The sequence below is a fragment of the Ixodes scapularis genome, unplaced genomic scaffold (assembly GCF_016920785.2).
Source record: "Ixodes scapularis isolate PalLabHiFi unplaced genomic scaffold, ASM1692078v2 PGA_scaffold0__279_contigs__length_252992795, whole genome shotgun sequence".
In the NCBI taxonomy this organism is placed as follows: Eukaryota; Metazoa; Arthropoda; class Arachnida; order Ixodida; family Ixodidae; genus Ixodes; species Ixodes scapularis.
Genome location: NW_024609835.1, coordinates 97,051,608 through 97,073,298, shown reverse-complemented (window position 1 = coordinate 97,073,298; position 21,691 = coordinate 97,051,608). Strand labels below are relative to the sequence as shown.

Sequence of the window (21,691 nt, the reverse complement as noted above, 5' to 3'; positions counted from 1 at the left end):
TGAGGTATTTGGGTCACAGGTGCAAGTCGAAAAGGAAAACGGGGGAGGGGGGGGGTATTTAGGGTTAAAATTTTATAGATATGCAGCTGCTTTATAACATTGGCCACGATGCCTTCAGTTACTGCACGAATGCAGTGTGAAATGCCTTACAACAGAGCTTGCCAGGATAGTATCACGAGCACAGCCAGACTTGGCAACCAGCTATTTCATCGGCCTGTGCTTATCACACAATACTTGACACTTAAAGGGGCCCTGCAATCATATTTAAGCGTCTACCTTTTTTGCGATATCCACGTCTCTTGGGGTTCGGGCAAGCCAGCGGGCACGGAGAGAGCAACTAAATATCAATGCGTCATACTTTAACCGGACGACACGGAAACCTCCTCGACCTACAAGGGCGACCCGCGTTGCCGAAAGCGCGCGATATGCGACGTCCTTGGTTCTGGGCTTACTACAGGTCAGAAGTGCTAAGAGCTTTTTTTAGTCGAGATACAAAATAAAAGTGTCGCGAACCGTTTCAATTATGTATGAAAGTAGTTTTTGTTCTGTATTTTAGATCAGAAAAGAAACAAATGCAGTTTATAAAGAACGGAAACAAGAAATGACCCGTCGACATACCTGCCACCAAGTGGCGGAAAAAACGGTGCATACTCGAAAGGGCTATTGCGATGAGGCGCCGACGAACGGCAAGCGTAGAGAGGTCCCGGATGTATGCGGCGGCCCTGCGGTCGTATACTGGCTCGAGGATTCGACGCGGGCTTGGCTGGCGATTTTGCCATTTGGCGGTATGGAAGCGTGAAGTGGCTCCTGTTCTGAACTGATATTTATTCCGTGTTTTGCTGCCATTTATGGCCAATGAAGTGTTATGCCGAATTAGTCTTTAATCGTGCAGCAAATGCAATGCGAGCTGCCCTGGCCACCCGCTTCATAGAGCCTATCCAACACGTGCTTTAGTGGCGCCCTCTCGAGCCGTCGACACGGTGTTTGGCAGCCGTAAGCGCTCGATGAGCTCACTACTCTTCCTCTAGTTCACGGCCACTCAAGCCAGGACCTACGACGTCATGAAGGAAGTTATTTTTTGCTTGTTTTTGTAATTCTAATTTGCCTATAACTTTTAAAATAAAGCAAAATTTGAGAAAAGCAAAGTTTCATCAAGTTACTATGTTCAGTGCGCTCAGGATCGGTGCAAAATAAAAACCAGTCAATAAGTTGTTGCAGGGCACTTTTAAGGGTAAAGGGTGGGTCAGAGGTGTGATGGTAACCCCTAACTAAATTTGTATGCATATGGTTGTATAGACATGATGGACTGCAGCCTTGAAAACATAAAAAAACAAAGCATGGGGAGAAAAGCATGCTGAATGACTGCCCCCAGAGGTGATCTCAAGCATTCAAATGTCAGGAAAAGAAACCATACAACTCGAAGACATTAAGCCAATATATTTTACATGTGCTCTGTACATGAGGATTCACACATCTCTATTACCTTAATCGCAAGTAAAAACCAAGGATGTTAGAATTCACATTCGCAATTTAAAGCCCGAACCATGCTTGTCATTGTCTAGCACAGGGGCCTCCAAATATCTTGGCTAAGGGGCCAGACTGGGGGTCAGTCGCAGTCTCAAGGGCTAAAATATAAATATAGAAATTTAAAGTATAAAAAAATGAATAAATAGTGCTCGTCGTTTCTGCATCTTCATGTGCGCAAGGATGCGCCGTTTTTTCATGCGAGTTTATTTTTGCTTCAGTAGCAGCAGGCTTGCTGCAAGCGGGCATTGGTAATGGTGTCTCTGGAAGGACCGCGGCCAGCTGAGGGCCGGTCAGAAGGGGCCGGGGTTTGGAGACCCCTGGTCTAGCAGGTGCAAGAGCACATGGCACAGTGAAGATTGATAACTCCAAATAGAGCATTTGCTATATTACCCAAGCAACAAGGAGAATGCAGGGATTGGTGTTCCACATGCCACACGCGCAAGCCTTCCCCGTGTAAAAGATTCAAAGCAAATAACCAAAAGAAAGCGTTGACGAACGCGCGTGCAAGATGCCATTTGTTTTAGGTATTTGCTTTAGAAAAGTTATTACTGCTGACGTCAGCACGTGCTGCGTGTGGAACACCAATCCCTGCATTCTCCTTGATGCTTGGGTAATATAGCAATAGGTCTATTGGATCAAATTTATGAGCTGGTAATGACAGAGGACAGCAGGACTTCATTTTCAATAGTGGCTCCAAGATTAAAGGGTCCCTTTAATTCCGAGTCAAATTATGTGCCAGTTAGTGGCAAACACAAGCATTTAAAGTCCATACTTGGTAATAGTATTGGTGAAGTGTGAAACATGGCGACCTCGGCATCCACATGCAGTGCTGGCTGAAAAAGTTAATGTGAACCCTTACTGATGTTTTAGAGCATGTGCTCTTCAGGCAAATATTAGTGAGATGCACCAGTAAAAAGGCCGGTCATTCACATCCTCAAAACTGAATGGAAAATTTGGGCATGTAGTGAGTGCATGGCCTTGTTATTCCTATTTCAATGGCACTAGCCACAAAGGGGAAAGGTGCTTGTTATTTTGAATCAGTTTCACACATATATATCAATGAACTCAAAATTTTCTTAATTCCTCTATTACTTCCTGCAGCTTCACATACTCATCTGTGTCAGTCATGGAAATTTAAAATTGTGAGAAACATAATGCAGGGGCACTTTAAAAGAAATCCGATGCTCTTGAGCGCTTTTGACTCTTGACTCCTGCTGGTGTCTGGGACATATTGGTCTTTAGTACGCCTTGGACAGGTTTTCTGGAGGCGTCAAACGGAATCTCAGGACTGTTCTTCAGGGTTTCAAAGTACTCTCTTGGATCTAGAAAAGAAGTTTAAAAAAATGGTGAGATACCGTTAAGCATGGCGTGAAGTCGAACATATTGTTATTCATTGACCGTAACTGAAAGCCGCAATAGCACAGAACAAGTTGCTACTTGACCACCCGCACTTTGAATTACCCAGAGTGTCGAACCGATATTTTTATCGGTTCGGTTCGGGTTCGGGTTCACGGCTTTCGGTTCAGTTCCGGTTCAGTTCCGGGGCGCAAAAAAAAGGGTTCAAACCGGTTCAAACCGGTTCGAACCGGTTTGAACCGCTAAATTGAGAATATATTTTCCGCGTTGTTCTGTCAATAGGCACTATTTAGGCCGTGAAACTAACTGCTGTAAACGATCTGATTTTTGCAAGGACCTATTTTTGAGAATTTCGCGATGAGCCTACGATTCGCGAAAAATGGGTCACGCGAACGATTTCGGTAAAATGTAAACACATTGAAATTTATATTGAGATTCCACCGCGTCGAGAAAATTACAACCCGCGAATTATTCCAAAACTTCAGCTTTGACCTAAATCGCGAAATATTGAGCCCACGAAAAATAAGTCGTTTACAGTATATAGTTTTCTTTTTTTTTCATCGTTTCTTCAATCCAGTTTTATTTTCAGGTACCAAAATTATAAAATTATGTTATTTATTCTTACACAAGAAAGGAAAATCTACATTAACATACAAAACGTCGTGTTTATACCACTCAACATCCCTTCGTTTACCAGAGTCACATACATTGTACCTGAAACGAAATGTTTTCGCGAAGTGAAGTAGGTTGCCTAAAATACCCGTGATTGGTACAACTTTGTATCGCAGTATTAGATGTTGAATCGTGGTTTTGACCTTGAACTAAGGAATTGATTACAGTGAATAAAATCATGAAATGGGCACCTCGTCGCCATATATACCATAAAATGCGTTTTACGGAATACGTTTCACAATATATGTATGATGACGAGACGACTGAGCTTAAGGCAATATAATTATCAAAATGTCACAAAAGTCACGGGACAAGTCCTTCCAGTCTATATTTTATAGAAATACTAAGCGACAATCGCAATGCTTGTTTTTCTAACTAGCATTGCTTACCCATGTGAACATTTTCTTATAGTGAATAAACTGGCATAGCCTGGATGTTGAGGATTGCTCTTGACAAAATGCCGGTCAATTTAATTTGCAAATAAGCATCACCCTCGCTAATTAATGATTTTTGTTAAATAGAACAAAGTGGTATTTCATGCTCTACTCAATTCGGAAGCTACTTAATTGGACACTTTCTGAGAGTTTAAGTGTGCAATCGTCATAGTTCCACCATTCGTTCCAGTAAACAAAGGCGATAATAAAAACACATAAAAAACGCGATAATAAACTTCTATATATTTGAGAAGTTATATATGCGTGAGGAACACATATAGTTATTTAAATTAGCTTCAAAATAAAAAAAAAACATTATTTAAAGCTTTTCCAAATCACTTATTACGTGTCTATAGAGGATAAAAGCGCCGAAAACGATTTGCAGAACATCTTTCAGATAATTTAAAGGTGCATTTACTTATATATCTTTGAGGTGAGGATCTTCTATTTATGCTGCCAAATCTTCAGACAGGAATTAAGTATATTTTTATTATCATCGATAAATTTGACTTTATGAAGTTCACATAATCGCCTGAAACCGACACGGAAGGACGATACTCGAAAATACGCCAGCTGTTGAGTCTTCGGCAACGTGCTTTTGTTAGCTGTTTTGCAGTGTAAAATACTGGGTTGCAGGGTATGCCAAAAAACACTGTGGTCACATGATATATCGGAAGGCGAATACACAATATGTGCAGATTTTTTGAATCCTAATATGAAGCACTTTTGGGCATCAGCTTGCCTCAGCTCGAAACGTCGCGAGATACTACCTCGGGAGGCTAATGTTATCTTAGGTTTTACGTGCACTTGTTTTGGGACCTTACTTCACGACTCTGTTCTTTATCAGTCATGTGCTCCAATATTTCATTAGGCTGCCGTATATCATCGCGAGACTGCTATAAATACTACACAACTTTACACCTTGGACGTCTACTGCTAGTGTTGTGAACGTCGCATTTCACCAGAAAGCTGAAGTGTTTAGCATGGTTTGCACGTGACGTAATCGCACTAGATATACTGGTTGTCATTGCGAGTTCTTGCTGAGAAAATCAAATCCGGTGGGGCAAAATGCACGCTGCAAAAGTTTCGCGCTCAGTGCAAGCTATGTATTTGAGGGGAGGCATTCACTTCATCGAATGACGTTTCAGCGAACGCCCACGTTTCACCGAATGACACTTCAGCGAATAGTCGGACGCCGCGAAGCGGCGTTTTTGGTTGGGCCAAATGGGTTCACATTTTTGTAATGAGCCGCCGCAGACTGTCGCCGCGAAGCGGCGTAAAGCGCAGCGCGGCGGATGGGTTAACGCGCGCCCCCGTTATTCGCTAAAACGTCCATTCGCTCAAACGTCGCTGTTCGCTAAAACGTCATTCGCTCATGCGATATGGACCCGTATTTGAGAGGCACACCTTTTTCTTGTTGGTGCATCGTCGTTAGGCACGGCGCGAGTATCTGGCGCGACGAAAACGTGCTTTCTGGCAAGAGCGTTTTTACAAATAAAAGTTGTACCAACTACCCATCTGTCACTATCGTTTCCAGGCCACGCTTTATAATCTGCGCCGAAAATGCGGGGCAGAGGAATCTTTATGGCTTTAAAACAATCTCCCTCCCCACTCCCTTTTTTTTTTAGTTGCTCCTCAAGATACTTTTTATTACTCAGGGATTGCCTGCTCCGTATTGAGTGGTGTCATAGCCTCCTCTATACGGAGGCTTTGGTGGTGTTCACTCGACAATTATATTTGTGTCACTTGTTAACTGTAATTCTTCCTTGCTTTTACATTGCACCAAACTGTGAAGGTTAAACAAAATACAGGGCGGTCGAAACTTGGAGAACGTGAGAACGACACTCCTGTGAGACTTAGAGCGGCTGCCAACGTTCGGCTGTCCCCGTGAGGCCACTAGGATCTTTCTTTTCAGGTATCCCTCCCGTACACAGTAATAGTTCCATGTAACGTCGGACTAATACATCACATTTAGACCCTTTAACACTTCTGTTCTCGGGACAACTTTCTGAGGCAGTTCAGCAATAACGAGAACATGTTTGGGAGCCTCAATAGTGTGCATACATGTAAAATGGGTCGTGCAGCATTTTTTTTTACCTTAAGTTCAATAAATACCGCTAAGAGGTAATCCCTGACGTTGATGACTTGCAAAAGCATCCATTAGTTTGCCCCTCCGCGATATGGCAGACAGTTGAAAGAAAGAAATGAAACAGCTTTCCCCTCCTCAACTCGCAATTAGAACTATCAGCCACGTGGTCTGATCCTAATATATACACCGTCAGCGTTTATCATAGTCATACGCAGGGTTGGCAAAGCAGAGAGTATGGGCTGATCTTCAGATATAGTTTTAGTTGGGCTATAATGCCCGAGCCCCACTAAAGCGACAAAAAGAAACAAACGACAGCGGCTAGCCTTAAACCAGAGTATTTCTCGATTTGACAGGCTTTGTAGAATAAAGAAGGCTATGCTGAAACACGAGTATCATGCACACGATGGTAGCATTTGCAGGCTTGTAAACGCTCGTGCTAACTTCGCGAGCACCGAACAACTCAAAGCCGTATAAAGGTACCATCGCGAACATGCTGCATGTGTGTGAGGCTTGTCACTGTCGTTTGTTTCTGTTTCTGACTCTAGTGGGACTCGGGCCCATCGTAATCTTTGAGTTGGACACGAGCCGTTACCCGAATGTTTGGCGATGCTGGTTGTCATGAGCCAGAGCATTCAACTCGGGATCATGACAATCGGGTACATCACGGTGTCACGTGACTCTCAGTGCGAAGTTGTGATGTCATGTTACGTAACGGTATCAACAACGTTAATAGATCTAGCGACGTCCTCAATTTGAATCGACTTAACGCGGTGAGTCACGTGACGTCACGGGGTCACGTGATGTGACATTACTTGACAGCATGTCTTGACATCATGACGTCACGTGACGATGTGACACATGGCTAATCATAGTGCCAATAAGAAAGCGCCGCAAAAAACCAGGATTTATTATACATTGCAATTCTGTATATGACGATTTGATCAATACGTAGACGAATACACGTGCCAATTTTTTTATTCCCAAATAATAAATTTGTAATACGAACAAAAAAAAATACCGTGAACCGTTTTGAACCGGTTACCGTTATATTTTTTTCCGGTTCAGTTCCGGTTCAGTTCCAAGATGGCGGCGAAGATTTCGGTTCGGTTCAGTTCCGGTTCGGCTAAAAATAACGGTTCTGTTCCGGTTTTCGGTTCGGTTCGGTTCCGGTTCGACACCCTGGAATTACCCTTTGCCAAGGTTGTCCCATGCTGCATGCTATTTTATATGTATTTATAAAACCTGGAAGCCTTATGAATTGCACTTCAAAAGGAACTACCTTTGACCTACTACAAACGTATGCAACATACAGTGAAACCCGTTTAGAACGAACCCACGTATAAAAAATTATTGTCGATATCGAACCCACCAAAAATTTTAATAAAAATGGATGAAAAAAGTACTTTTTATAGCGAACAACACATTGGCTATGCTATATCAAACTTTTTTTTCCCGGGAAGGCTTCCAAAAACGTGCAAACAATCGTCTTTTAGCCCCCCCCCCTCCCCTCCCCCCCCCCCCCCCCCCCCTCCCTCCCTCCCTCCCTCCCTCCCAAAAAAAAAGTAGGAAAAAATGAAAACTCCAAAAGCTGAAGCTGCAAACAAAATTGAGCGAAGAGAAGCAATTCAGAAGGGGAGAAAGCTAAAAAAAAAACACTCTGTGCAGTGCGCACATTAAAAACTTTTCATCCCAAAGCATGCATCTCTATTACCACGAAGAAAAGCGATTCAGAAGGGGAGATAAGCTAAAATAACAAAACCTGCACGCATGCAAAAAACAGATATTAAGAAAAATAATTACAGCGCGTTGTTCAAAGGCCGCGGCAAAGAGATGAGAAAGAAAGATAAGCTCCCGCCTTACAACAGAAGCATCGTGAAAGTTTGTTGTAAATGTTTTTGCTATATCGAACTGATCGTAGTGTTTCCTGCCGTTTCTTTATAAGGGGGTTTGACTGTAGTACTAACCTTGTGACTTGTTCCTTGAAAGGGCAAAGTTGACTTTCTTCTCTCCTTGAAAAGACAACGAAAACTTTTCTGTTGGTGCCATCCGTTTCATTCTCTGCAAAATACAAAGTAACCTCAGTCCCCGATACATGCCAAAAGGGGCACAAAAACAACAAAAAAGGAACAAACAACATACATATGGCTTCTCCGATTGCACTTTGCTGAGGCATTTGCGAAAGACGGCAGCAGTTGGGGTGCTCACTTGGAACTGCCCCCTTTCCGCCTCAGTGCTTTGTGTAGCCGCAGGTGACCCACTCTCGGGTTTGATTGAAAATATTGGTCCTTTAGCATCCAATCTTTTCGTGAGCGTGATCAAGGGAACCCGCTTTCTTTCAGCCGTCTCGGTTCCCGTCAAACCAACCACCTTGGGAGATTCTGTCTTCGGCTCGAAAGTGTCAGGAGTTCCGTTAGGCACCTGCTCCTGCTTTCTCTTTAGTGCCTCCTGCTTTCTCACCTTCCTACTTTTCTTTGGTCCCAGAGATACACCAGCATCCTTGCTTTCAACTTTGGCTGGCAAGGCAGAACCATTCTTTTTTGTCGCCTTCAAGTTGCAAACAACCGCAAAGCCTCCCTTGTTCTTCAGGATGGACTTCTTTCGAGGTGCCTTGCCTAGAACAAGTCTCTCCACCTTCTTGCCAATGTAAAGTTTCTGCTTCTTCCCAGGAAAACCCGAACCCATGCCATTTACCCCGGACTTCTTTGCAACTTTTTTCGAAATTCCTTCGCCGATGTCGTGCTCCGACGAGCCAGTTGCCTCGACCCCTTGACCACTGTCAGAAGTAGCCGGTTCTGCGCGGATTTTCCTCCTACGCTTTCTCGCCTTTTTCAAGCTTTCCGGTTTGTCGCTGCCCAAATCGTCACCCACTCGTTCCATGCTCCCGCCCCGTTTCCTCTTACTTTTTGACACTCTGTTCTCCAAGAGAGCGCCGATCTCCCTTTCGGCTTCGTCTTCGCGCGAGCATTCCTTCCCCTCCTGGCCAGTCTCGTCTAAACTCGAAGCCTCCGGTACAGCGAACTTCCGCAACCTCCTTCGTACTCGCTTCTTGGGTGAAGCCTTCTTGGCTTCCAAGGGTTCCTCGTCGGAACTGACGCCGCAGTTCTCTTCGTCAAGTGGAACAGCACGAGCCCCACGTTTCTTTCGCTTCTTTGCCTCAAGGGAGGACGATTTTGGTGCTTCCTCGTTGTCCTCCGTCGTGTCGTTGTCCGCGTCGGACTCGCTGCCAGATTCGCCGTCGTCGTCAGAACCTGCTCGTTGGTACTCGTACGCTCCGCTGGTCGAGTCGAACCCAAACTGGGCATCTGCTGCTTGCGAACGGCCTTCCTTCAGCTTCTGCAGCTCCTGCCTCTCCCTCTCCAGCTCCTCCAGCCGCTCCTGTTCCAGCCTTATCGCAGCGTCGTCTACCTCCTTCTCCGTGATGATGTCGCCCTGGTCGTCGTCCGGAGCGGGCGGCTTGAGGAGCCCCTCTTGGAGGATGCTCCGATACCTGAACAACAAAAGTCGCCCGACTTAGACATTCTGTCAAAGGCGAAGAAGGTGGGACAGTGGACAGTGTGTGGTTCCTACCCTACTACGCAGCCCTCACGTTTGTACGCAGCAGAGGAGAGCAAAGTGTTGGTGCATTGCTTACCTCTTGGCACGTGGTGCTCTACTCAACGGAGCATGGTTGCACCTGTGCTCCGTTGACGACACCCTCTCCGATAGTCGCTTAATGGTATGACCAACACTGACACCACAAACGAGGTTTGTGCAGGATTTCCATATAAAGCTATTGCCTCAAAATGCCAAATGATCCCTTGACATCACTGCAAGCTAATATTTTAACCAGGGCGTCAACCAGAACCGAACTGAATCGCTATTTTTAGCTGAACCGGAACTGAACCGAACCGAAATCTTCACCGCCATCTTGAAACTGAACCGGAACCAAACCAAACAAAAAAAATATAACGGTAACCGGTTCAAAACAGTTCAAGGTGTTTTTTTTTTCTTTTTTGCTAGTATCACAAAATTAATACACGGGAATAAAAAATTGGCAGCTGTATTTCTATCTTTTGATTAAATCGTCATATACAGAATTCCAATGTATGATAAATTGTGAGTTTTCGTGGCGCTTTTGTATTGGCACTATGATCAACCATGCGTCACATTGTCTCGTGACGTCATGGTGTCAATACATGCTGTCAAGTAATATCACGTGACCCCGCGACGTCACGTGACTCACTTCGTCAAGTCGATTTAATTTGAGGAAGTCGCTAGATGTATTAACTTTGTTGAAAACGTGACGCAACATGAAATCATGATTTCGCACCGAGACGTAAGCGATTTTCATAACCCTGAGTCTAGTGCTCGGGTTCATGACAATCAGCATCGCCAAACGTTCGGGTAAAGGCTCACGTTCAATTAAATATGGCAATACCCCAACTCTAACAATATCTGAAGCTCAGCCTAAGCTTTTGCTTTGCAAACCCTGGCTCCGATACCTATGACTATGACGAACACTGACGGTATATAACTAGCGTCAGATCACATGGCCGCTTGTTCCAATTGCGAGTTGAGGAGAAGATAGACAGCTGTCTCTTTCCTTTATTTTTTCTGCATCTGCTATTGCGCAGAGGGGAAACTAATAGATGTCTTTGCAAGCTATCAACATCAGGGGTTACTTCTTAACAGTATTTACTGAAAGTACAAAAAATGTTGCACAACCAATTTTACATTATTGAGGCACCAAAATATTTTTTCGTTCTTGCTGAACTGCCTCGGAAAAATGTCCTCCATGGGAACAGAAATATTTGAAATGACGAAATGTGACTATTGTCCTTCCGTGTCAGTCTCAAGCGGTTATGTAAACTTTATGAAGTAAAATTTATTGACCATTATAAAAATATATTTAATTATTAACTGAAGATTTGACAACATAAATAAAGGGTAAAAGCAATGCCTCCATCTCCCCCTTGCCCCAATTATCTGAAAGGTGCTCTGCAAACCTTTCCTGGCGTTTTTATCCCCGACAGGCACGTTGTAAGTGATTTGAGACAGCTTTACACACATTTCTGATTTTGAAGCTAACTTGCATAACTATGTGTTCCTCACACCTATTACTTCTCAAACATATAGGAGTCTATTATAAACTCTTTTATGTGGTGAACATTACTTTTATATGTCTGTGGGCTGTACAAAAGCGAAGTACACAGGGGCGCACGGTAGAACTATGACGGTTATGCACGCAAAAAGTCAGAAAGTGTCAAATTAAGTAGCTGCAATGTCGAGCAGGACATAAAATACTACTTCGTTTTACTAAACAAAACAATCTTGAGGAAGCTGAACCTTCGTCTTTAAAAAATAAATGCGATACATTAACGGGCCTCGTTCGCATCACCTTCGCATTCGCCGTACAAGCATGCCTCGCGTGGCCTATACTCTGTTTCACCTTATGATATACCGCAGGAAAGGCTACGAGCGCGAGCTCCATGCTCAGGGTACATCTCATCGGCACAAGCTCTCGCGCAATGATAGTAGCTGCAAATGCTATGAGCTCGCGCTTCTAGCCTTCGCTGCGGTACAACACAAGGTGAAACGGAGTATAGTCGGGAGCGTGTCTGACTCGCAACCGAAGGGTCGAGAGTTTGAATCCTGCATAAAGTTCTTAATTATTTTTTCCTTTAAGACAAAGGAATTACTTTGTATAAAGTGAAATCATTTTAGACATACGGCGACCTTTAATTAACATTGTAGGTCTTGTTTTAATCACTTTCATTCCACGCATGATGTAACGTTTCCTGTGAGCATTGTGGGTTGCTTGAAATTCCTGCACGAGGGCATGTTGCTGTGACGTCATGACCCTATCGACCAATCAGGATTTTCCAGTCACGCCACCGACATTGGCTTTTCTGCGACATGAGCTCCTTAATGCTATCGCATTAAAATCATAAATTAGCAAGGGCAATGCTCATTTGCAAATTAAATTGACCGACATCTTGTCAAGAACAAACCTCAACAGTCAGGCTATGCCAGCTTATCCTGTATAAAAAAAATGTTCACTTGTACAAGCACTATTTTAGGCCAGATTCGATCTGAGTGCGAGGTGCGTATAGATTAGAGTGAACAATTTCGATTACTCCTTTGTGCATGATAAGTCACATGAATCGCGGTGCTGAGTGTAAACAATGTTTGGTTAGAAAAACAAGCACTGTGATTGCCGCTCGGAGTTTCTATAAAAATAGACTGAAAGGGATTATCCTAAAACTTTCGTGACATTTTGAAAATTTCATTGCTTTTAACTCAGTTCTGTCGTCCTTATATACAGGGTGTTTCAGAGAACTCAGGCCAAATCGCTCCAGCAAAAACTACTCATCGCAAAGAAAAAAGGCTTGTGTCGTTTTGGTCCTGGGCCAGGGGCCCATTTAGGAAAATTATTAAAGTCTGAGATAATTAGGTTGTTAATTATTTTTGCGTAATTAACTTCTTTAATATTGTGTTTAACGGCATGGTTTAAATTAGAAAATTGCTCAGCATGGTCAAAAAACACTAAATCAACAAACTGCAGAACGAGGGAAGGCACACGAAGCATTTTACGGCTTTCTGAAAAACCGCACAAATTTGACGGGTTTTTAAGTTTCGGCTTGCTATCGGAGAGCATCTGGGCGCCGGCGGCACCGCGCCTGTGGAAAGATAGTGCAACCCGCCTCTGCTGCGTCGCGCGATGAGAGCACAGCAGAGGTACTTAAACGTTTTGATTCAAGTAAAATATATCTGACTGGTAAACAAAGGGATCTTGAGTCGTATGAACACGACGTCATGTATTTTAATGTAGATTTTTTTTTTTTACTGTTGCCTCGAAATTAAATAACTAAATTTCATATTTTTGGTATCTGAAAACAAAAGTGAATTGCACGGATGATACAAGAAACTATATAGTTAATAGCTTGGTGGCGTAAATAGTGTCTATTGCCAGAACAATGCGGAAAATATATTCCCAATTTAGCAATTCGAACCGGTTTGAAGCATTATGTTTTGCTCCCCGGAACTGAACTTGAACCGAAATCTGTAAACTCGAATCCGGACCGAACCGATAAAAATTTCGGTTCGACACTCTAATTTTAACCAAGTTCTTCTACTCTGATACTAAACTAGACATCTTCATTAAAAACCTCGGTGTAAGGTACATTTACCTACATTAGGACACACAACACTGCGAATGCTGTAACACAATTGACTAGACAAAGCCCCACTGGCACGCGTCCAAGTAGCCTCGGCCGACAGCACCTCCGCCATCCAAACAATGCTACAAAAAACAACAGAAGTATCTCATTTCCAAGGCATTTGGTCGTGCACCTTTTTTGCCTAGAGCGTCTGCTTCGACCTTGAGGGACGCTGGCTTGAACACCGCACCAGGGATCTCTTAGCTTCAACGCGGCCATAAAAATGCTATTGCTGCCGTTGAGGCCCCAAAACTAGAGTCAATGACGACACAGTGTGCAAGCAAAATGCGTGGCGCAAGTGCCAAGTTCTAAATGGCAAGGCGCACCCGGAAAACAACTTTTAAAAAAAGTGCTCCTCTCATAAAGCGTGGGAAACCCGGCCCGTGACAGGCTGCCATTGGCCACACATCGAGGAGCCATCTGACGGCACCGCTTTCCACCAAGGCGAGAAGAGGACTTCATCTGGAAGCTCCAACGTGCACAGCGTCCACACTTATATCTTACACCGTAATAAAAACAAACACAGTACCATAAAAAAAAAAAAATGTTTTTTTTTTTTTTGTTTTTTTTGCGTAAAAGAAGCCTCTAAGTTGGTTGTGGTTTTGAGGGAGACATATGTAAAGTGTGTCTCACTCGAAACCACAACCAACAAAAATGGAAGTTAAAGATGAGAGCCACATCCTTGGCTAAATAATGGTTCTGAAATGGCCACAGTGCGCTGCCACATCAGCCCAACGGTACCAAATGTGCGCAGAAAATTACATCAAAAGGCTGAGCGTACTGCAGCCTTTCGGTTTTCGTAAAATTCATTAGAAGGCCATGCTACCTTATGCATACCTCTTATGAGCACACCAAGATGGCACTGTTTTGACAGATGACCAAATCTATAAAGCATGAGCAGTGCCTGAAGTTTACTCACTTCTTGACAAGCCGCGTGATGACCAGACGGTTAGCCGGCTTGAGAGCATGCCGTTTGGTGCACTCGAACAGCTTGTTTGCTATCCTCTCGTAGTCAAACTGCAATGAGAAAGACGAACGAACATGAGAGGAAGAATGCTCCAACAATAGGGGATTCATTACGATGAATTGCCTAACAACGTAAAGAAAAATCTTCGCAACCTCAGCACTTGCAGTGTGTAGCAACGATACTCCACTGCCAACGTACCGAAATAAAAGTGCACCTGATGTCAAATCACCCACCTCGAAAGGAGGAAAATCATACTTCTGTCATAATACAGGCATACTTTTGCCAGATTCCAATGAAGTGTGGTTGTAAAAACAGCCAGGCAAACTCCTGGGAACAAACAGCCCAGTACTCACAACACCCTGTGCAGCTGCCAACAAAACATAGGATGACAAGAGATTAGCATGACAAGAGATTAGCATTCAAAGTACAGTCATGTCTCGCAAAATGACCAACCTGGGCTGAGAAAACAAGCTCTCAGGAGTAATATAATCAAAAAGGACTGGCCCTTTGTTCTTGAAGAGACGGAAGCAGAGGCAATGCTAGCTCAGAGAAACGGTTCTGACCCGGAATGCTTCCCTAGCTATCTGTGCCGCTTTCTTCGCCAATTCAAGACTAAGGGCAGTCCTTTTATGATTGTATTGCATTAATATGAATACCCTGATATGCAGACCGAATTTACCGAAATGAACTGGGTAAATACGGGCATTTGTGTCTCATTATTTCTATTGATTCATATTACGAATGGTTTTTAGGGGGAACGGAGATGGCGGTTTAACGAGAGGACTGTAATCTGACGAACAATGCGAATCCTCAAAACAAAGCAAGAGAGACGTGCCATGAATCACGGCTGGGCGGCAAGAGATCACTTACCCCTCAACCGTTTTGGAAGTGGTGACATCCCTCAAACCGTTCAGGACGAGCAATATGGGTAGAAACTGAGGGAGAGGATGAGATGAGAGTGTACGGAGATGTCAGAACACCGTGTTTTGTTTGGAATGATTAGTGGATAGGTGCATAAAGCCAGCTTCCATTGTCTCCACTCACTGTTCAAAAGTGACCGCCAAATGCCAGCGTTCGAAGGTGAATGAAGGGCGAGTAGAGACGAAGGCAGCCAACCTTGAGTGCCTACCCACTAATCATTCCAACCGGAGCCCGGTGCTCTGAAGTCCACGCGCGCTCTCCTCTCCTCCTCTCCCTCATTTTCTACCCACGTAGCTCATCTGCTCTCCCTGGTTTATGAGCTTGACCGTTTTGGACGGTGCAGGCTTACTCCTGGCTTAGTTTACGGCTCAACCTAAGGGCCACACCGACTTTTCTTTTTAAATTTTGCTTTTACTTTGTTAGTGCCTAGAAATTTGATTTTGAAAGCACCAACTTCGATGTTGAATACAACAATTATAAGCAGTTGAGGGTCACAAATACCCAAGAACTAGGAATGGGTAAGTAATGCGTCGCAAATTAGGAACTCTCAAGACGGCTCGCGAGAAGCGTGTTGGGACCCACGGGAATGGCGGGCAGGTCCTGCGACGACTCGCCCTTCTCCATGACTCGGCCGTGCTCGTCGTAGGTGTCCTCCTCCTCGTCGCTGTCCTTCTCCTCTCCCTCTTCGTCCAAGTTGGGGACCTCCCCCTCCTGCTCCAGCTCGGCAGCCTCCCGGTCCAGGTCGATCATCAGGAAGAACACGTTGTTCCTCACAAATTCCACCAGGGTGCCACTGTGCAGGGAAGAGTATGAATGGTCCCAACTCTGCAATCACAGACAGGCTGAGGACGGCAGGAAGGGATTTCGTATGTCCCGCCACCAGCCCGAGCGTACTGCCTTCGAAGATGCTTCGGCATTTCAAGAGCCCCGAGCGTGCACACGCAGCAAAAGCATGGCGGAAGGCAACGAGTATGTCCGAAAAAGATGCTCTGCCGGCCTCGCATTGTCAGAGACTATACACTAAAACCAGCGAAGATTTCACACTCGTAAGTCGGCAAAACTGCCAGCTATAGTAATCTGTGCTCGATAGCCAAAGGCGTCTACACTAAAATCATATAAAAAAAGGTGCTTTCGAAAAGTTCTTTAAAACTTTTCCTTGGCACTGACAGGTCACGCTGTGACCCTGTGACGTAGTGGCAAAGTCTCTAGAAACTTGCAAATATTAAAAATTTTCATAATTCAGAAATAGTTATTTGGTTTGCAGCATACTTGTACTGTTCAAAGTATTCGAGATTTTCCAATACTGTAAACGACTTAATATTCGCGAAGGCCTAATTTTCGCGAATTTCGTGAAAATTAGGCCTTCGCGATAGATAGGTCTTGCGAACAAAACCGGTAAAATGTAAACACATTGGAATCTATACTGAGGTCCTACCGCGTCGCGAAAAATAGAACTATGCGAGTTATTTGAAAAGTTCAGCTTTGGACTAAATCGCGAAATATTGAGCCCGCAAAAAATAGGTCATTTACAGTATTCAAAAAGTGTAAATAATGTTTTCAGACTCCTATGGTTTTTCACACCGAGCTTCACTGCTTTGCACCAGTGTGTTGGGTGAAACAAATGACAAGGCAGAGCAACTCAGCTGGCTCAATGGTCTCAGAAATTTTTGTTTTAATTATAAAACTGGAAGGTTTTTCGCGTCAAACCAACAAAGGCCGTCTAGCATGCCCCAGCTAAGGACTGGGGATTAATATCGACCACCTGGGGATCTTTTGACGTGCACCTGAAGTCTTGCAATAGCCCCAGTCAGATTGCAGGCACCTTAGTCGAGATTTAAATCCGCCGACTGGGGATTCGTACGGTTATAATTATAGCCCGACTCTTGTTCTTAAGATGCTGCAGGGAAAAAACCCTCAGGTTGTATTTAAATAAATAAAATAGTCATTGCTTACTTGCGATGTCATATTATGCTTTATCCAACCCATCTCATAAGGGCCTTATTGTTTCATACATGTAAAATGTTTTGCATGTAAAAAAACTGTTCTTTCTCATAGGTAGGCTTTCTAGAAAACATTTCCAGCTGAGATTTCTTACAGTACCCAAGCTCAATTTACAATAAATATAAAATATTAAAATTCAATTCACAGTAAAAAATTTGATCTCTTTTGAGGTGAACTGCAGTTATTCCCACTTCCTGACAAAGCTTATGCAACACCCAAATATTAAAATTCAATTCACAATAAAAAATTTGATCCGTCTTGAGGTGAACTGCAGTTATTCCCACTTCCAGACAAAGCTTATGCAACACCCAAAAGGAGCGATGTCCCAACATTTGTTACACACGCATCAGTCTGATTTGTCTCTCAAATTAAATATTGCACACATAGAACTCTCTAAACACTTGTCCCTTGCAGAGTCAAAAAAGGAAGTGGAATAATAAAAAAAAAAGGTCCACATACTTCCTCAACTCCACTTCAAAACTGTAAAAAAAAAGCATATTAACTTAGAGAGATTAAATGTGACTGAAGTATAAAGCGCATAAGTCGTACTATCAGACTATGGGACAGCAACTAAACCTTGGAAGTGATACAACTAAATTATGAGAGGACTTACGCCGGCGAGTCTGTAAGGATGTCGAAGAAGGGCTGCAGGAACAGTTCCGCCTGCTCCGAAGTCAACTGTAACAACGTAAGGCAACAAGAAGAGCTGATGCAGTTTGTGCCATAGATCAAGTGAGGTTTTTTAGTCAAACTCTTGCTTTGTCCACCCACATACAACACGAGAAATAACACTCAATTTGGTTTTTTGCTATGACTGCGGTCACCCCTCTCCCCATCACCTTTCAATCTGTCGAACAGTCTCGAGACTAAGACCTAAACTTTTAAGTTATAGCCTTAGTTTGGGCCAGAAAATCTTTTGAAGACTGGCCAGTGCGTTAAATGAGCATGGTGCAGTCCCCACTCGCATACTGTTTGCGATAGTACATTGTTGACCAGAATAATCTGGTCCTCACTTATACAGAACTTCCCGACTGTCCATTTCGATCTGGATGAGCATCGTAGCGGCGTGTGGCCGCGCATCTCTACTGCGTGATGCTCGTCGAAGACCCCAGGCTAGCAGTGGTACTGTACTGGCCAAATTTCTCATCTACAGCAGACACCAGATGTCCACTGGGGCTGGCTAACTTCCTGCTGTCTAAAGAAACAGCCAACACAATCACTTGGTATCTATACATACTATGAACTAATCCTACTTCCAGACAAAGAATAAGTTCTCTATTTTCTTCCTGGGTGTGGTATGCCTAGGGCACCCCCGAAATCTGCTTTTTACATTCTGTGCATACAGCAATGGAGAACAAGACTCTGGAATGAAAATGTTTGCCTTCCACTCACCTTTCCGCCGTGCACCCTGGACAGTTCCTGCAGGAAAATGTCCACGACGTGCATCTTCAGCCCCAACGGCACGTCTCTGCGGCTCGGATGGAGGGCTGTAGCCTTGAGGACATCGCAGAACTCCACAATGTTCTCATCGTTCCACTCTCCCGCATACGCCAACACCAGGCCTTGGCGAAAGAAGCGTCGCACCAACTGCGGGGACACCAGGCCACTTTGAGCCCGCAATGTCATAACTAACGTTCTGCTTCAAAGAGCACCCGCCAATGCTCGCCAGTTTAAGGTCGAAACAACGGGGTGGAGCTGGGTATGGGGTTTTTGTGAGTTTCAGAGAATTAACAAACACCAGCTCGCCATAATTAGTGGTCCTTAAACTTTTTTAACGCAGAATCCGTTATGTGACTGGCTCCTAACAGCTTTTTCGAACATGCCTCTATAACAAAAGAGCACTGTACGAAAACGGGTTAAATGAGAGCGCTGCCTTGGTGGTCAGTTGGAACTTGTGTCCTCACTGAACGTAGCCGAAAACTGACGCAGCACTTTGTGTCCCTTCTGTGTCACATGCTGGCCTCTGGTGGGCAACATAGAAAATCCAGCACAGGAGTCATTGAGTGAGTGTACTTGCACATACAGTGGGAGAGTCCAGTGAACAAGCATACGCTTCAAAGAAGGTGAGAGACACGAAATAGCAGGGTCGAAATCGGGGTGTGCAGCCGCACAAGACGCAAACTTTGAATTCCCCTCTCGTCGAAGCATTCTTTCAGAGACGCTAAGCCCGATCGTGTTTGCACCGTCAAGGCAAAAGTTGCGCACAAAGTTTGTCTGTGCAACATCCACCGTGAAGCAGCACGGAATATCCCGGGTTATCACTGAATTTGACACGACGCCCGAGTCAAAATTTGGTCTTCCAAACAAAGAGGTTTCGTATGCTCACATGACACAAACAATACACCAGAAGTAGTTAATAGTACATGCCCTGCAAGTAACGTTATGGCACCTTACCAGCCCCCATTGCTCCGTGCCATGCTCCTGTGCACCGAGAAGAACAAATTCGATGGTGCGAAATGTATGCTGCACGAGATAACAAGTGGAACTCGTGAAACGTACTTGGGAGCAGCAACGGGAGCAGCTGAAACAGCTGGTTTGGAGCAGGTTGGGAGCAGCTAAAACTACGTTCTGGAGCAGGCTAGGAGCAGCTCAGATCAGTTTTCATTGCACTTCAGCTTGTGTCTTAGACAAGCACGGGAGCAATTTCAGTCGTGCTTAGCAGCACAGATGAACATGAGTGGTTAGGAACCTAGGTAGATGGGATAGCAGTGTAACAAATGCGAAAACTTGAAACTTTATGAGCCTTAATGAGAATCAAAAAGCAATCAAGTACCCTATGTTTCTGAAGATAGCGCCTTTGATATTTTCCGAGTGGCTTTCAGCTGCTCAAAATGCAAGCCAGCACTGCTTATTGTACAACCCACTGTGCTCGACATAGTAATTATATGTGCGAACCACGTGACGTGCATAAGCAACGGACGTGCAATTGCACGGGGGAACAGGGAAACAAATTTCGAGTTTATCCTATTGAGCAACTCGATATTGAAGCAGCAGACTGCGATTAACGAAGTTATCGTATTTGAAGTGATAAGCAGGAGCAAGGTTAATGTACGCCGAGTAGATCTACCACTCACGTAAGAGCTGCTGGCCGGCAAGGTTTTGGATCGGACCGCGTTTCAGTTCTATCAAATCATGATTTATCTTGCGTTAATGCGGTTCCAACTTCTAACGGTGAAGTACTAAAAGGAACATTTTGCTCATTTGTTTTCAAATGGCTGACGTCCGGATCCCGGGCCGCAGAGCCTCAGGCAATCTGACGCTTAATGACTCGACCTCACCTCAGCCGACTTGCTTAACTGCTTATGGTTGAAGAATACAATCCAGTCGCAGGTGGTATAGTGTTTAGAATCCGAGTTTTTTCGCGCGCGTCCGACTCGGGATACACAGGGAGAATAAACAGAACAAAGGATTGCAAGGCCGACCAGGCTAAACGCGCTCATTGTTGCCAGTCGAGTCAATAAAACTGAAACCAAGACAAAATAAAAAGATTTTTGGCGCACGTTTTGCGATTTGGTGCATAATGGCACGAGGTATTGGCTTTGGCGCAGTTTCTGCAACATGGCGCAAAATGGCGCAGCCGTTCCACCCCTGGATACGGGCACAAGAGCATGGTACGGAGCAATGGCAGCTAACGTGGCGTCAATGCAAGCCATGTATATCGAGATTTGTTTTACTTTTTTTCTAATCAACAACAAAAACAACAAATTTAAGCGAATGACTCACCATCATGAACTTTTCGAGTCGGAACCTGTCAATGGCAAACCACTCATGGGCCATTGTCTTGAAAAATGTGTCAATGAACAGGAGGGCCTGGCTGCGTTGAGCGAAGCAGTGGATCAGACCGGCAATGTTGTTCGCCAGATCTTGCTGAAAACGACAGAACAGAGACTTGAAACATACAGAACATCATCCAGGGCCACGAACAATTCGTGTGAGCATAGTGATCTCTGCTAACCAATCCTGCGACCAGACAGTGATCTAATAAACCAAAATGGGGATCTTACTTGAACGAACGGTTTGTCTGACATCCACATACAGAAGAACAGTCCTTTCCATAGCTTCATCAGGGCTTCTTCCGTGAATTCTGCACATGAGAAGAAAAAGAGATCTGAACACAAAGCAGTTCTACTACAGCTCAGACAATATACGCAACGAAGATTCCCTAAAGATAAAATCAATTCGATTTATCAATATCTTATCACCCATCCAAATATAAACATCGAAATATATACTCGTGACTGCAAATAATGCTAGTCGATTCAATCCCGAAAACACGCGTGTTCGCAAAATCTCGAACTCGGGGGCCGAGAACGCCGCTTGCTTACCTGTGTCTTCTCGGGCAGACTTTGCTCGTATCCATCTTGTGAGCTTTCTCAGGGCTCTGTCCCTCGTTACCTTTTCATTTGCCGCTAGATGATGGGCGAAATGCACTTCTTGCGTTACTGTCATCCTGACATTTGCTCAGCCGCTCAGTACAGCATGTACAGCGAAGCCAAACGCGCACGCTGATCAATTGGCTTGGCTT

At 44.3% G+C, this 21,691-nt stretch overlaps 1 protein-coding gene and 1 pseudogene across 2 annotated transcripts in view; both read right to left on the bottom strand.

The window, feature by feature from the left end:
* LOC121837081 overlaps positions 1-1,555 on the bottom strand; it is a 22,984-nt pseudogene extending 21,429 nt beyond the window's left edge. The window contains exon 1 of the transcript XR_006078104.1: positions 1,522-1,555. The product of XR_006078104.1 is annotated as a chromatin target of PRMT1 protein-like (transcript). The remainder of the gene's footprint in view (positions 1-1,521) is intronic.
* On the bottom strand, positions 1,418-21,691 carry LOC8031791 (ribosomal RNA processing protein 1 homolog A). Its single transcript, XM_002407268.4, has 10 exons — positions 21,492-21,691; positions 21,171-21,250; positions 20,890-21,033; positions 18,559-18,753; positions 17,780-17,844; positions 15,748-15,958; positions 14,197-14,294; positions 8,218-9,565; positions 8,043-8,136; positions 1,418-2,849 (listed from the first exon to the last, which is right to left on the bottom strand). The coding sequence occupies exons 1-10, from the start codon at positions 21,613-21,615 to the stop codon at positions 2,695-2,697; spliced, it is 2,514 nt and encodes an 837-aa protein (XP_002407312.3). The 5' UTR covers positions 21,616-21,691; the 3' UTR covers positions 1,418-2,694.

Coding starts and splice junctions, on each gene's coding strand:
- LOC8031791 (XM_002407268.4), bottom strand. CDS start 21,615: ATGACAGTAACGCAAGAAGTGCATTTCGCCCATCATCTAGCGGCAAAT. Junction 14,295..15,747: donor AGGACCTGCCCGCCATTCCC/GTGGGTCCCAAC, acceptor TTCTCATTGCAG/TTTGACTACGAGAGGATAGC. Junction 2,850..8,042: donor TTCAAGGAACAAGTCACAAG/GTTAGTACTACA, acceptor CTTCTTTTCTAG/ATCCAAGAGAGTACTTTGAA.